This window comes from Heptranchias perlo, chromosome 11, assembly GCF_035084215.1.
Source record: "Heptranchias perlo isolate sHepPer1 chromosome 11, sHepPer1.hap1, whole genome shotgun sequence".
In the NCBI taxonomy this organism is placed as follows: domain Eukaryota; kingdom Metazoa; phylum Chordata; class Chondrichthyes; order Hexanchiformes; family Hexanchidae; genus Heptranchias; species Heptranchias perlo.
Genome location: NC_090335.1, coordinates 56,648,485 through 56,662,301, shown reverse-complemented (window position 1 = coordinate 56,662,301; position 13,817 = coordinate 56,648,485). Strand labels below are relative to the sequence as shown.

General features: G+C 40.6%; 1 protein-coding gene across 1 annotated transcript in view; it reads right to left on the bottom strand.

The window, feature by feature from the left end:
* Positions 1 to 13,817, bottom strand: part of LOC137326844 (target of Nesh-SH3) — a 92,387-nt gene that overhangs the window by 67,781 nt on the left and 10,789 nt on the right. Inside the window, exons 5-8 of the mRNA XM_067992224.1 lie at positions 10,936 to 11,025; positions 8,656 to 8,745; positions 7,249 to 7,338; positions 6,114 to 6,194 (exon numbers count right to left, since the gene is read on the bottom strand). Coding sequence (XP_067848325.1) covers positions 6,114 to 6,194; positions 7,249 to 7,338; positions 8,656 to 8,745; positions 10,936 to 11,025 — 351 coding nt within the window. The remainder of the gene's footprint in view (positions 1 to 6,113; positions 6,195 to 7,248; positions 7,339 to 8,655; positions 8,746 to 10,935; positions 11,026 to 13,817) is intronic.

Below are 13,817 nucleotides of genomic sequence, written 5' to 3'. Positions count from 1 at the left end.
CGACCTCCACCACCTAGAAGGACAAGGGCAGCAGATGCCTGGGAACACCATTACCTCCCCGGTCCCCTCAAAGTCACACACCATCCTGACTTAGACATATATCACCATTCCTTTATCGTTCCACCATCAAAATCCTGTCACTCCCTACTTAACGCAGGCACCTTCACCACATGGACAAGTAGAAGGCCCACCAACCTTTCAAGGGCAACTAGGCATTGGTAATAGATGCTGGCCTTGCCAGCAAAACCCACATCCCACAAATTAATTTTTTAAAAATAGCAGAAATAGTTAAGGAAGCAAGGGCCCATCTTTCCAATAGATTTAAATATAGTATTTTATAAATAAGGTTAGGGTCTTCATGACAGTTTAGCCATATTTATAATCTTCCTTGAGATTCTATAAAAACTTTAAAAAGTTATTGCTACAGTTGGATTTTAAGACTGCAGCTGTAGTGCTTGGCAATTTCAATCAAAACTGATTCACAGCATAGCTTAAAACAGCTAACGTTTTGTTTATATTAATTCAATAATTCCCACAAAAAATTATCCAATGATTGTTTGTTAAATACTGAATTATCAGATCATTTTTGATTTGTAAGTACATACAAAATAAAAGAGCTCCTGAATAAAACAATTGCATTGTTGGAAAAAGCTCTTTTCAAGATATTTCATTTTTTATACCCTTAGCAGAAAACCTACTTTTAGATTTACACTATCTAAATAGCAGGATGTTTCATCCAAAACATTAAATTGGATATGCAACTATGAACTAGCTAACTGTACGACCAGATTTTCACACATCCGCTCCTAAGCATAGTTTGCTCTAAGTCATTGGGGAGCAAAAACTGAAAACAGATGTCTTGCCCTTTCTCTTCACCTCTGACTTCTAATTCTCTATTGGGCACTTCGGTTTATGTGCAAAACATACTGGTTTAATAGAGGTAGTGTCTTTTCTAGAAGGCATGTAAAGGTCATCAGTCTCTGAGGGAACCCTTCACCTTACAGCAAGCAGCAGGCTTGAGTGTTCATTGAGAAATAGGTGGAATCATCCCAGCCTTGAAAGGTTAGAAAACAATTCCGCAACCAGATTGAGCTCATTTTGTTTTCTGACTCACGATTGAGTGGAAGAGGATATATTTTGACAAATAAAAAACACTCTGTCCTTTTCAAGCTGAGTTTAACATTTGATTAATAGGTTCCTCTGTGGAAAATTGTGTATTTCATAAAAACATAGCTAAATACATTGTCAGGTTTGACTGCTTTGAACTAACAATTTCGTCACCAGCACAACAGAATAAGGTGCTAAACAGCACTGATTCTGGATCCGAATACGGGCTCAGATGAATTTCTACCCCAAGAGTTCTCCAAAACTGCAGGCATTACCTAACACGCAGCAAAAGCTTTTTCTATCCCACAAAAAGCAGTAGAAGACTTAAACAACCACAAGTAAGTAATCTTCAACCAGTTAGCATTAAAATTCACATATACTGAACTACAGAATTTAACAAATGTGGTTAGTTTACCCCTTGTCCCATAATCTGCACTTTATCCAAAAGCTTGATTGCCAAAGCAATTAGGATAACGTAGAGGCCAAGAAATTACATCACTGATTATTATTCAAGGAGAATGGGATTTTTGGTATGCACTCTGCAGTTAACAGTCTGCCCAGATGCCTTCAACTTTACTCTTAATGCAGTAACACATACATTCAGACCAAAAATGTAAAGTTGAAATGTCATCGAATAAGTAACAAGAAAGAATGATGAGAAAAGTTATTCTTCCTTACTTGTTTCTGTGATTTGTTGCCAACAATAAGATTTGGAAATCCATAACTGCCCATTTCAGATGATGAATGTCAGGCTCAGAACAGCAGGGATGCTAAATATATGTTTGTGTTACTTGAATTTTTATTTTCACAAATGAGACTGACCATATAAACTCAGAAGCAATGCTCAGAAATAGATACCCCCTTGAGCTAACAGACATCAATTCATGATTCTAATACTTTAATTCTCCATTTTTTAATACTCTAACCTGTATTTTTGGCACAATTGCCAGCATATTGCCACAACTGCCAAAGGCAGGACTTCTGCCCACTCAACTAACCCACTGCTGACCTGACCGTATTTTCTGGTGTCAGCATAATTTGAATATTCTGGGTAAGCTCCTGGTTTTGTCAATGTCTCTTAAAGGATCTTAAAGGCATCATCACAGATGTTTCTTTTGGAAATAGGATTGTAGATCTTTGTAGAATATCTCAGTGATCAGCTGCAGGGCATAGAGGCCCCATGTTATCAGGGATGGCAGAGTAGGTACTGCTGGCCGAAATAAGGCAGAGAAGGAAGGTTCCATTTGGGAGTGATTGGAGAAAACCTTCAAAAGATAGTGTCTAGGTACAGTGGTAGGAGGTGGCCAGTGCACTCAGTGCCAATGCCATGATCCCATGGATGGCATAAAAAGTTTAATGACCTTACCAGGTCACGCAAAGCAAAAGCAGGCAGTCGCAACTTCCAAAAATGCATAGAACTAAGTATATCCGCCACTTACAAACAAATCCTCTTTATGTATTGAAGTTCTTACCATTATTGTCCTGGAGTTATTGCAGGCACCTTTGCAGCCTCAGCTTTCACTTGCAAGCATTCCTTCACGTACAGCCTTACCTGCAGTCACACCACTAAAAGTCTCACTTCGTAGGTAATTGCTTGTTTAATGATATTACCCTCACAATGGTCTTCCTGCTGACTCCTAGGTTTCTTAAAAGTAGAAGATAACCCATAGCACCACAAATTATGCTGTCGCGCCGGCTATAAGCAGGCTTTAATAGCAAATGGGCTGAGGCAGAGGCGGGAGCAGGCGGTGTTAGAAAGGTGAAAGAATGCAGTCTTTGTGATGGAGAGGATATGGAGTTGACGAGGTTGCATGCACAAGAACATAAGAACATAATAAATAGGAGCACGAGTAGGCCTTATGGCTCCTCGAACCTCCTCTGCCATTCAATAAGATCATGGCTGATCTTCTACCTCAACTCCTTTCCCACTCTATCCGCATATCCCTTGATTCCCTTAGTGTCCAAAAATCTATCGATCTCAGTTTTGAATATATTCAATGACTGAGCATCAACAGCCTACTCCTGTCCCGATGTTCCCATGCTCATAAGGAGGGAGCGAGGGGTTCTATGGAGAATGCCAAGGGGTGTCCAGAGAATAGCTGTGGGGTTATTGAAGGGAGATTCAAGCCTGGGACATTGGCAGGACAGTTGGAAGGCAGGGGGATAGTGGTCTATAGGGTAGTGATTGGTATGGTCAAAGTACATGAGCGGAGAGAAATAAAAGATGGTGTGACTGGGCCATAGGAAGGGCAATATGAGTTCAAGTGCCTTGCTGTCTCGTGAAAATAGACTCCCTATTTGCATATTGATTTTGGTGTTTAAGCTTTAGATTTGAAGGATCTGAGCTTTCAACCTCAGAATATATTCAAATGTTCATCCCTAGTTAATGTTGTATTTATACATATGGTTCTTTTCTGGACCCCATTGCTACCAAGTTCCTTGCTTCAGCCAGGAGTTTGGAATGGTCCAAACTGGAAAATTTAATGCAATCCACATAAGTAAAAACTATACAGAAAAGCAGACAAAACTCTGGAGACTGTATATTGGGCAAGCAATATGCTTTTTCCAAGTGTACTGATTAAACTGTACTTAAGAGACAGAGCACATACTGGGCAACAGACCATAAACACACATGGAGGTTGATTTTAACCCCAAGCAGGTTTCAGGTGGGGACAGGGGGAATACGAAGCACGCTCACTGGCCTAAGTTTCAGGCCCCGGGTATTTTAACTCCTGGGCCTCAATTAAATGTCATTATTCCATTTCCTGCCCGCAGAGCGGCTGTTGGCAGAGAACGATTGGGCGGCCATTGTCTGCAGCAAGCTTGCAAGCTAGTGGCAAGTAGGGGGTTTCGGGAGGATCTTGAGGGAGAAAAGTGGGGATTAGTCCGGGGCATAAAAGGCTGCGATTTTCGCTGTGGGGCCTGGAAGAGCATCCTGCTCCTCCTAGCCCCACAAAGGAAAGTTTTACACTTACTTTGAAGGGCCTTTTCGCCCTTCCCACCAGTTTCTGACCTACTTTAGCCTGGCTGGAAAGCTGCGGTAGCTTCCCTGCTCAGGTCCCATTTAAAAGGCAACTGTGGTTTTATTGGGGGCATAGGACCCTGATTAGCATTTATATATTAGGCTCTCACCAAGTCCAGCATCACATCCGCCACCAAATTCAGCAATGTTAAAATCAGAGAACGGCAGCAACAGAGTGGGAAATGGAGCCACTCCATTTTAACTGATTGACCGCTCCATTCCTGCCAACCAAGGGGAGGTAAAATTCCCCCTACTGATTAACGTTATGGGAAAAGGCACCATCAAACCAACCCCGAGCGGGCTTTGAGCAGACAGGGGCCGAGGCAAGTGCAATACGCACTCTCTGGCTTAAGTTTCAGGGCCAGGTTACTTTATCTCCCAGTGTTGCTGGTCCACTGCAGAGCAGCTATCGGCAATGAAAGATTGGGCGGCCCTTGTTTGCCTGCCAGCTTGTAGATGGAAAAGGGTTTGGCGGGGTGGTGGTGGGGGTGTCTCACCGGAGGGAGGGGCGGCAACTTTCCTTGTGGGACCTAGATGAGCACTGCTGCTACTCCTGGCCCCGCAAAGGAGAGTTTGACATTTACCTCTTCGTCCTTCCCACCAGCTGCCGACCTGTTTCAGTCTCAGCCTGGCGGGAAATCTGAGGTGGCTTCCCCACCATGGCTCTAGTTAAAATGCAATCGAGGTCCTATTAATGTAATAGAAACCCTGCAGATTAAAATAGCAAATGGTGGGAAAGAATTGAGTTCCAAACAAGTAAGTAAGCTGCCTGTTTCTAACTCCCCACCTGCCTGATTTCCGTTGGGCGAGTAGAATTAAATTCTACCCCAGTCCAATCATCCAAGTACACTACAAATTGCCATAATTGAAACAGTGCATTGAGCATATGGTATGGATACATTTATCCCAGCATCAAGGATATAGTGTAATGACCAGGTATAAAAGTATGTTAACATTGAGACAGAGCATTGTACTTATGTAACATCAATCACAATGTTATAATCATATGGGGGGAAAATATCAGTCCGGTTTCTCACCACTAGTTGCTATTCAGTGAACCCTGCTGGACGCATGTCAGTTCATGCATGACTTGATCAAGTTCTGCTGTAATGGCCCCATGCTTGAAAAGTCTCCTGACATTCATGACCCTTGCTCACATATAAAGAGTTGCCAGTTGGACACAGTCAATACCTGTGGAACCATACTTCGACAAGAGATCGCAGGGAAATTGTAAGCAAAATAAAAATATGAAAAAAGTTGTGGAAAGTTTCCTGAAGATTTCTGATTAAGATGTTTAATTTGTGCTACTGTGGTTGCAAATTTGATTCCCAATGACCATAGTTGGCATTCAAATTTACCATTTACAGATAATGCATTTTATCACCTTTCATCCAGATAGCTATAGCTGAAATGTTTTAAAAACAGTAAAAATAATCCCCATCAACATAAACAAGTAACAATGTTGAATATTTTGGAGGCGTCTTTAGTCTGATCATTTATCAGCCAAATAGAACATTGGTATTACATAGAATTACATAGGATCTACAGCACAGAAATAGACCATTCAGCCCAACAGGTCCATGCCAGTGTTTATGCTCCACAAGAGCCTCCTCCCACCCTTCTTCATCTAAGCCCATCAACATATCCTTCTATTCCTTTCTCCCTCATGTGTTTATCCAGCTTCCCCTTAAATGCATCTACGCTAGTTGCCTCAACTACTGCTTGTGATAGCGAGTTCCACATTCCAACCACTCTCTGGGTAAAGAAGGTTCTCCTGAATTCCATACTGGATTTATTAGGGACTATCTTATATTTTTGGCCCTGTGTTCTGGGTCTCCCCAGCAAGTGGAAACATCTTCTCTACGTCTACCCTATCAAACACTTTCATAATCTTAAAGACATGGGAAAAGAGATGAACAATTATAATTAAGTTGTAATCCTGTATTACAAAAACCCCACTGTTAGTAACATTATTCACTAATACCTCTAAACTCCTGTGTAGCATCAGGTTTATGCACTGGATCTGAAGTGATGATGGAGAAGGTATCTGATGGAGGATCAGATTCTGTAAAAGATAACAAACAAAAACAAAAATATGCCAGTTAAAAATGTATTTCATGAGAGCATCTAAATTTGTCATGGTATAAAAGATGGGACAAAAAGTGAGTTTGGCATTTAGGAAAATTGTAAACACCTTATTTGTATACACTGCCACAAGTCGTTCATGCAACAACAAAGCTTTAAGACACTGCAAGACACTTATTGACAAAAAGTTCATACAAGCTTTCTGATTGTACTTAAGGCAAGATACAATGCATTGACCAAGCAATGCAATTTATATAAGCATTGATTTGAACTTCATTAGGGACACAGACTTGATGAAACAGCAATGTTTAAATTCCATGAAACATGCAAAATATTGTCCATACAAATAATTTAGACTGGCAAAGTGCTTACAACATGAGATACACACTGTATTGACTATTTGATACACTCCGAGCAACAGCAAGAAGTGGATTCCAAGCAAAACAAAGTGCATTGATGACTCGACACATTTTACACAAATGCAAAGCAATGCACTGCGCTACATGTAATTATGAATGGCACAGCAGTAAAGTATTTATATCTGTGGAATAGGCTGGCATCACTTCAGCTAATGTTTAAAAACTACAAAGCCTCAGTGATGATCTTTTGTAGATTGATATCTTTTACAGATAGAACCGAGCTCAACTATAAGTCAAACTATTTTGCATAATATCTCGTCTCTATATCAAAGTGAAATGTAGTGCAAAAAAACTGAACAACAAAGCCAGTTCTGATGAAGAATTTACAACCAAAATTGTAAAACTACTCTTCCAACATCCTCTATCTTTATTTCAGATGTTCTGCAATTGCAGTTTTTTTCCATTTTATCTCAACAATGAATAGCTGTAGTTTTTAAAAATAATGTAGAGGTAAAGAATAAATGTATTATATAAGCGCTGCACGAAACATGAAGGGACATGAATGTCGACAGTTGAACAACAAAAGAACAATGGCTGAGTAATGGATGGTTATAAAGTGTTCTGCTTAATGTTACATGGCAACAATCAAACTCATGCTGGTATTTTTGGAAATACCTGTGAGATCCTTTTTCCCAGTGCTACCAAGTTGGGATACAGGGGTTGGTCTGAACACATGTGGCGTGTCAGAGAATGGAAGCTCATAGTCTGTAAAGGATAAAAACAAAACAAATGCAAGCTTCTATCATCTCTCATCAAAACACAAACAATACTGAAAGTGTTATCTATGTATTTTGTTGTATATCATGGCAATGTGTTGGCCATGTTGGAATTTGTTTTACTGTTCCCTCTGATGAAAACACTGTCCAAATTCCATTCCAGTAACAGTGTATTAACCATATGATTCACTTCATAGAATTATAACATTTGTGGGAGATGATGTGCTGAATAGCCAATTCAGTACCAATCAATATCCCTCACTCAAGGTTAATAGTGATTTGATGAGAGATATTCAGGCAAAAGCAATATTTAAACCTCATGAAAGGCACAATATTGACCAAGTGATAGATTTCACAATAAGCACAATCACTGAGCTTAGTCATATGAATAACTTATTAAACAACTAGCATATCTCAGGCAAATATAACTAAAATCTACAAGATGCATGGTGCACTGATCATGTAACATGTTCCATGCAATAGCAACAAAAAGACTCCATGCAAGACACTACATAAGGACAACGCCATACACTGCACATAAGTGCAATATATAGTGTAATAAATCAAGTGAATATGTCATAGCATCTATGATATACGTCATACTCATTGATGTCACAGTGATTCATTTCAACAACATGCCTCAATCATCATAATATTGATCAGGCAATATATTTTACATGCCTTTATCTCTAAAGTTCATGAGGTACCCTGTGCATTGAACAAACACGTTAGGAATAAGCAAAACCCTTAAAAACTATGAGTCATAATGCAAATTGATCACTTCATATATTTCAAACAATAGCAATGAGTGAACTCCATGCAAGATACAGTGTCCTGATTGCCCACTACATTTTGTATTTGTATCCAATACTAGAATAAACCAGAGTTTACCAGAAGTAAGTGAAAGAACGTAGCATAGTGTTCACGACATAAGAGCAGCACAGGTTGCAATCACTTCAGCCATGCTTTAAAATTTCACATCTAAATATGTTCTCTGGTCTCAATTTGGTTAATTATTGCAGTTCATCTCTGGCTTGGCAACATCTTTGATGCTAAATATTCACAAAGGGAAGCTGCATTATTACTGTATCACCTTCTATCTTTATTTATGCTTAATGTTCTCGTTCTCACATATTTCCTTCAAAAAGTACAAGCAGCTCTAAAGATAATAGCTTAAAGATGAAAATGTAGTTCTTTAAAATCACTTAATTACTGAATATATGTGTTATACAAAGCAGCTGACATTGTTTCACGCAACGTTACATGACAACATCGGGACCCATAACAGGGATATTACTGCAATTACCTGTCAAATCCTTGTCCTCTGTGCTATCAAGTTCAGATTCTTGGCTTTGAATGAACACATATGGAGTGCCAGAGGTTGGCAGTTTATGGTCTGTAAGGGAGAACAAAGAAACGAAATACACACCTTTGTGTCTTTCACTAAATCAACACTAATGTTGATAGCCTGGCCTCTCTGTAACTTAAGGAAGGATACTTTTTAGTCAATTCTATGTGCTTCATACAAACATATAAACAAGTGACTTGATGACTGCTGCCTCTTTAACAAAAGAGCATTTTTTTAACTCCACAAGAGACAACAGACAGGATTTTCCTCTGCCATTTCAGCCTGTTTAGCAGCTGTATTGGGATAGGAAGTTTTGCCATTTTTGCTCCTAAAGTATTTTTTTATGTTGTCTCAACCATAAACCGAAAGCTCCTGCCCAAATCTGGGTGTCAATATTTAAAGGAGGTGACAAAGACTGAGTGATATTATAAGTCACATTTTCTGTCATTATGATCTCAGTAATGTTGAAAGACACAAGTCACGCCAGCATTCAATAATCATTCGCCATTACTAGGCGACAGGATAAGGGGAAGAAAAGTTAAAAGGCTCCAGCAGGAACTTTTTGAAGAGAGGGACATTCCAGCAATGAACCTTATCAGTGCTATTTCCAGACTGGAGGGAAGCATACAGTAGTGGCCCCCAGGGTATTAGGACCATTCCTCTTTTTGATATATATTAATGACCTGCACTTGGGTATAGGGGGCACAATTTCAAAGTTTGCAGATGACACAAAACTTGGAAATGTAGGAAACAGTGAGGAGGATAGTAGCAGACTTCAGGAGAACATAGACAGACTGGTGAAATGGACAGACACATGGCAGATGAGATTTAATGGAGATTTACTAGAATGATACCAAGGATGTGGGACCTCAGTTAATGTGGAGAGACTAGAGAATCTAGGATTGTTCAACACAGAGAAGGTTAAGTGGAGACTTAATAGAGCTGTTCAAACTTATGAGGGGTTTTGATAGAGTAAATAAGGAGAAACTGTTTCCACTGGTAGGAGGGTCAGTAACCAGAGGACACAGATTTAAGATAATTGGCAAAAGAACCAGAGGGAAGATGAGGAGAAATGTTTTGATGCAGCAAGTTATGATCTGGAATGCACTGCCTGAAAGGGTGGAGGGCACAGATTCAATAGTAACTTTCAAAGGGGAATTGGATAAATACTTGAAAAGGAAAAAATTGCAAGGCTATCAGGAAAAAGCAGGGGAGTGGGACTAATTGGATAGCCCTTTCAAAGAGCCAGCACAGGCACGAAGGGCTGAATGGCTTCCTTCTGTGCTGTAAGATTCTATGATTGAGACAGCTGGGGAGGCTGGCTGGTCTTTTAAGTTGCTGCAGGTATTGGAATCCTGCAGCAGCTCTTGCCCCAGAAGCCTGCCAAAAATATTTAAATGAGGCTAACCCTGGGAAATTACCCAGAGTTAGTATCAGGGCAGTTGGGAGGTCCAAAATACCACCCCGACACTTTTGGCAGCATTGCCACTGGAGAGGAAAATCTTGAAGATGTATTAATTAGTTAATACATTTCATCAAAATTAAGTCCAACAAACACCATACAAGACACAATATATTGACTGTCTAAATGCTTCACACAAGCATAGCCATGATATGATGCTAAATACTGGATGTAAAAGTAATGTTTTTGCTGTGTGAAAGACATAATATTTGCCGGACATATACAAAATCTCTAAAGTCCATGACGTATACACTTTATTAGCCATCCAACATAAATCAACCAAGCACAGCCATTAAAACTCATGAGATTTGCAATGTATTGCAAATTAAGTAAATTTCACAAAATAGCAATGAAAAGACTCCACGCAAAGACACAACTGCACCAGAGTATACTATATGCGAGATAAAGTTTACAACACAGGAGGTAAATATCTTAAGTCACAGGATGGTAACACTTTCACTGTGCGTTAAAATTGCACAAATAACTATTTTCTCCAGCCTCAATTTGGTTGACTATTGCAGATAATCTCTGGTCTAGTAACATCCTCTATGGCAAATATTCAGAAACCAAAATCTTTGTTCATCTTTTTGGATCTAAGTGAAATGCTGTGGTCCAGCACTGATCAAAATTGGAAGGCAGCATGAAAGATAAAGCAGTATATTAAACTGTATTCCTTACAATAACTTAAGTATACAAGACATTGCACATGTAAATAGTTTTTTCTCAATGTTACATGACAGCAATGGCTCTCGTACTACAAGCATTACCGCAGTTACCTGTGAACTCCTTGTCTTCTTTGTTCTCGGGTTCAGATATTGGAGTTGAACTGAACATGCGTGGAGTGTCAGAGTTTGGCGGCTTATGGGCTGGAAAGAAACCAAATAGAAACCTTTGTATCTTTCACCAAAATGACACTAGTGTCGATAACTTGCCCTCTCTGTATTGTAAGGGTCATTTATGTCTGTTTTTCTATTGGTCAATTCAATGTGCTTCGTATAAGCATAAAAACAAATGGCCTGATGACTGACCTGTAACAAATTATGTGCCCAGCACTGTCTTATGAATTGTGTGCTTCACAACTTTGCAATCGGGAAAGGATTGATGGTAGATGTTCCAAAGAATGCCAGGGAGCCTGATGACAGCACTCTGATGAAGAAGATTCAGTCCATGAAGAACAGGAAGCAGGTGCTGTGGCTTATGCTGCTACACAGCTGAGAGATGGACTCATTCAGCACGCTATCACAGATAAATAGAGCTCTATTGTTTAGAGCCCATTAAAAACCTGTCTCCTCTTATCAACCTCTCTCTGGCCCAAGTAAAATTCTTTCTCCTCACAGCTAGCCATCACATCCTAATCCCAAGCATCAACATCAGCAATTTACCTATTCCTTATTGTCAAACAAGAGAACCAAACACCAAACAGTCCTTACACCAAATAGTCCACTGACTTAGTACAATTATTTACCAAACCATCATTTGGTTCTGTTACCATGCACACCCTTGTGATCATGTGAGTTTGTCTGTGCTCTATTCTAATACTTCTTCTATGTGCCACTTGAAGGACTGGGGTCTGAGATGTAGAAGGTTGCTGCAAAATATTAAGAGGCTCTTAGGATGAAGATGGCTGTTCTCTCAGGGTATTGTCCCAGGATTGACATGGGACAGACTGACCCTTTCTCATAGGCTCCTTGGCAGCCTGATCCTGCAAGATGAAGGCTTCTGCAGGACACTGATGGAGTGCTCCTCTGTGCCATTGTCATAAGGGGAAGCAGCCTCTGAGATATGCAAACCAGTTACTCCATTGGTATTGGGAAAAGAAATCTGATTAACATGATCAATGGGAGAATGGACATCACAAAATCAGAGAGTTCCTTAAATCTCAGAGTCAAATGAATATCCTTCAGTCCATCGAAGATGTTTTCCTGGTACTTTGCAAACCAGTTAACATTGACTTCTGCAGACAGTCCCCCAAGATCCGCATTCCTTCATTCAAGGCCCCACATCGAGTTGACTGATTAGCCTGAATCTCTCATGAAACAGAGGAAGGTTTGCAGATACTCTTGCAGCTGTCACTTGATCCAGGCCACCCTGCATTGGTTTGAAATCCTCTCAGATGTTGGTGCACAGTACAGTGGTGGACTCCACCACCATCCCATCAACTTGATGCACATCTTGGAAGAGGCCATGCAGAAACTCCATTTGTGCCTCATGCTCTGCTAGCATCCTTCTCTTCATGACAGGACCTGTGATTATTATGCACTTACTCTTCAGCCAGCGGCTAATATGTCATGCCTTTGCACAATTATATCAGACTCCAATTCCACATCTGCATTGTCAGGCTTCCTTGTGCTATGTGTCTCATCATGTGTCAATTCCTCATCTACACTATCTTTAGCCAGTCAAGTAGACTGCTGAGTACAAGAGTGAATGACGGGGTGGGTGTGTGGTTGCCAATGTTGCCAGATGTCGAGAGGATGGCAAGGTCTTGCTCCAGCAATCTTCTCAGCTGGCGTAGACACACCCACATCTCCACTCCTAACTGCCAGGCCACACTTGAAGCTAATTATTGCCACTGCTTCCTCATTTTCTTTCTCTACTGCTGTTAAATGCTGGATGTTGGCACGTCCTCTCCAGTGGCCTTCTCTGGCATTGTGTGCGGTCTTCTCCTTCAGAAGGCATAGTATTAATTGGTTGCTGCAGACTCCAGATCCTGCAATCACAATCAGCAGGATTTGTGGAATGGATGGTATTAATAATAGGTGTAAGGGACCAAGGACCTAGGATGTGAGACTTCAATGTGCTAGCACGTTATTACGGAATGTGCAACGTAACAAGTGGTGCCAAGTGACAAGGAAAATGGTGCCCGTACCTCTAAGCACATTGCTTGACTATTGTGCCAAGAAATGCCCGTTTGCTTCTTTCTGATTTAGTTATCTGCCCAGTTATTCATCTGAAAACAGTCTTACATTTTTTGACATGGTGAGGTCATTAAACTTCTTTCGACACTGCAAGGGGTACTTCTAGTATTGGAGGTCCCATTTGCAGCCACAGCTACCTGCTCCTACATGGCCTCATGCTACTGCATGTGATGGGTTCTTCCTTGGTATCCCAACTACTGCGTCCCTTCTTTCTCTAACTTGGCACAGAGAGAAGTTGCTCCGAGAAGTTGCTTTGCCTTTTCTCTTCTGTTGCACCCGCCATTTAAGTTCCTCTTCCAAGAGCCTGAGCAGTCCTTTAACTGCATGCAGCCCTCTAAATAAACAAGTTGCGCTCTTGCTCCACTCCACCCCCACCCCGAGCATTACCGGTGCTCTGCTGGTGGGACTATTGCCTTTGTCTGACTAGGATTATTCAAATTAGCTGATCCTGGGATTTCTGACGGGCGTAGCCTCCTCCAATTTCGGCGGGCAAAGGTCCTACTCCATCGCACTTATGTCGCCACATCAGGGACCCAAGAATTTCCAAGCCAGTTTACTGACCATTCAATACAATTTGCACAAAAGTAAACCAGAGTTTACTAAATGTGGCATAATACTTACCACACAGAAGGTACACATGTATGTCATAGGACAATATTGCTTAAGCTGTGCCTTAAAGTTGCATATGTAAATATTTTCTCCGGTCTGAGTTCGGTTGACATTTACAGATAATCTCTGAT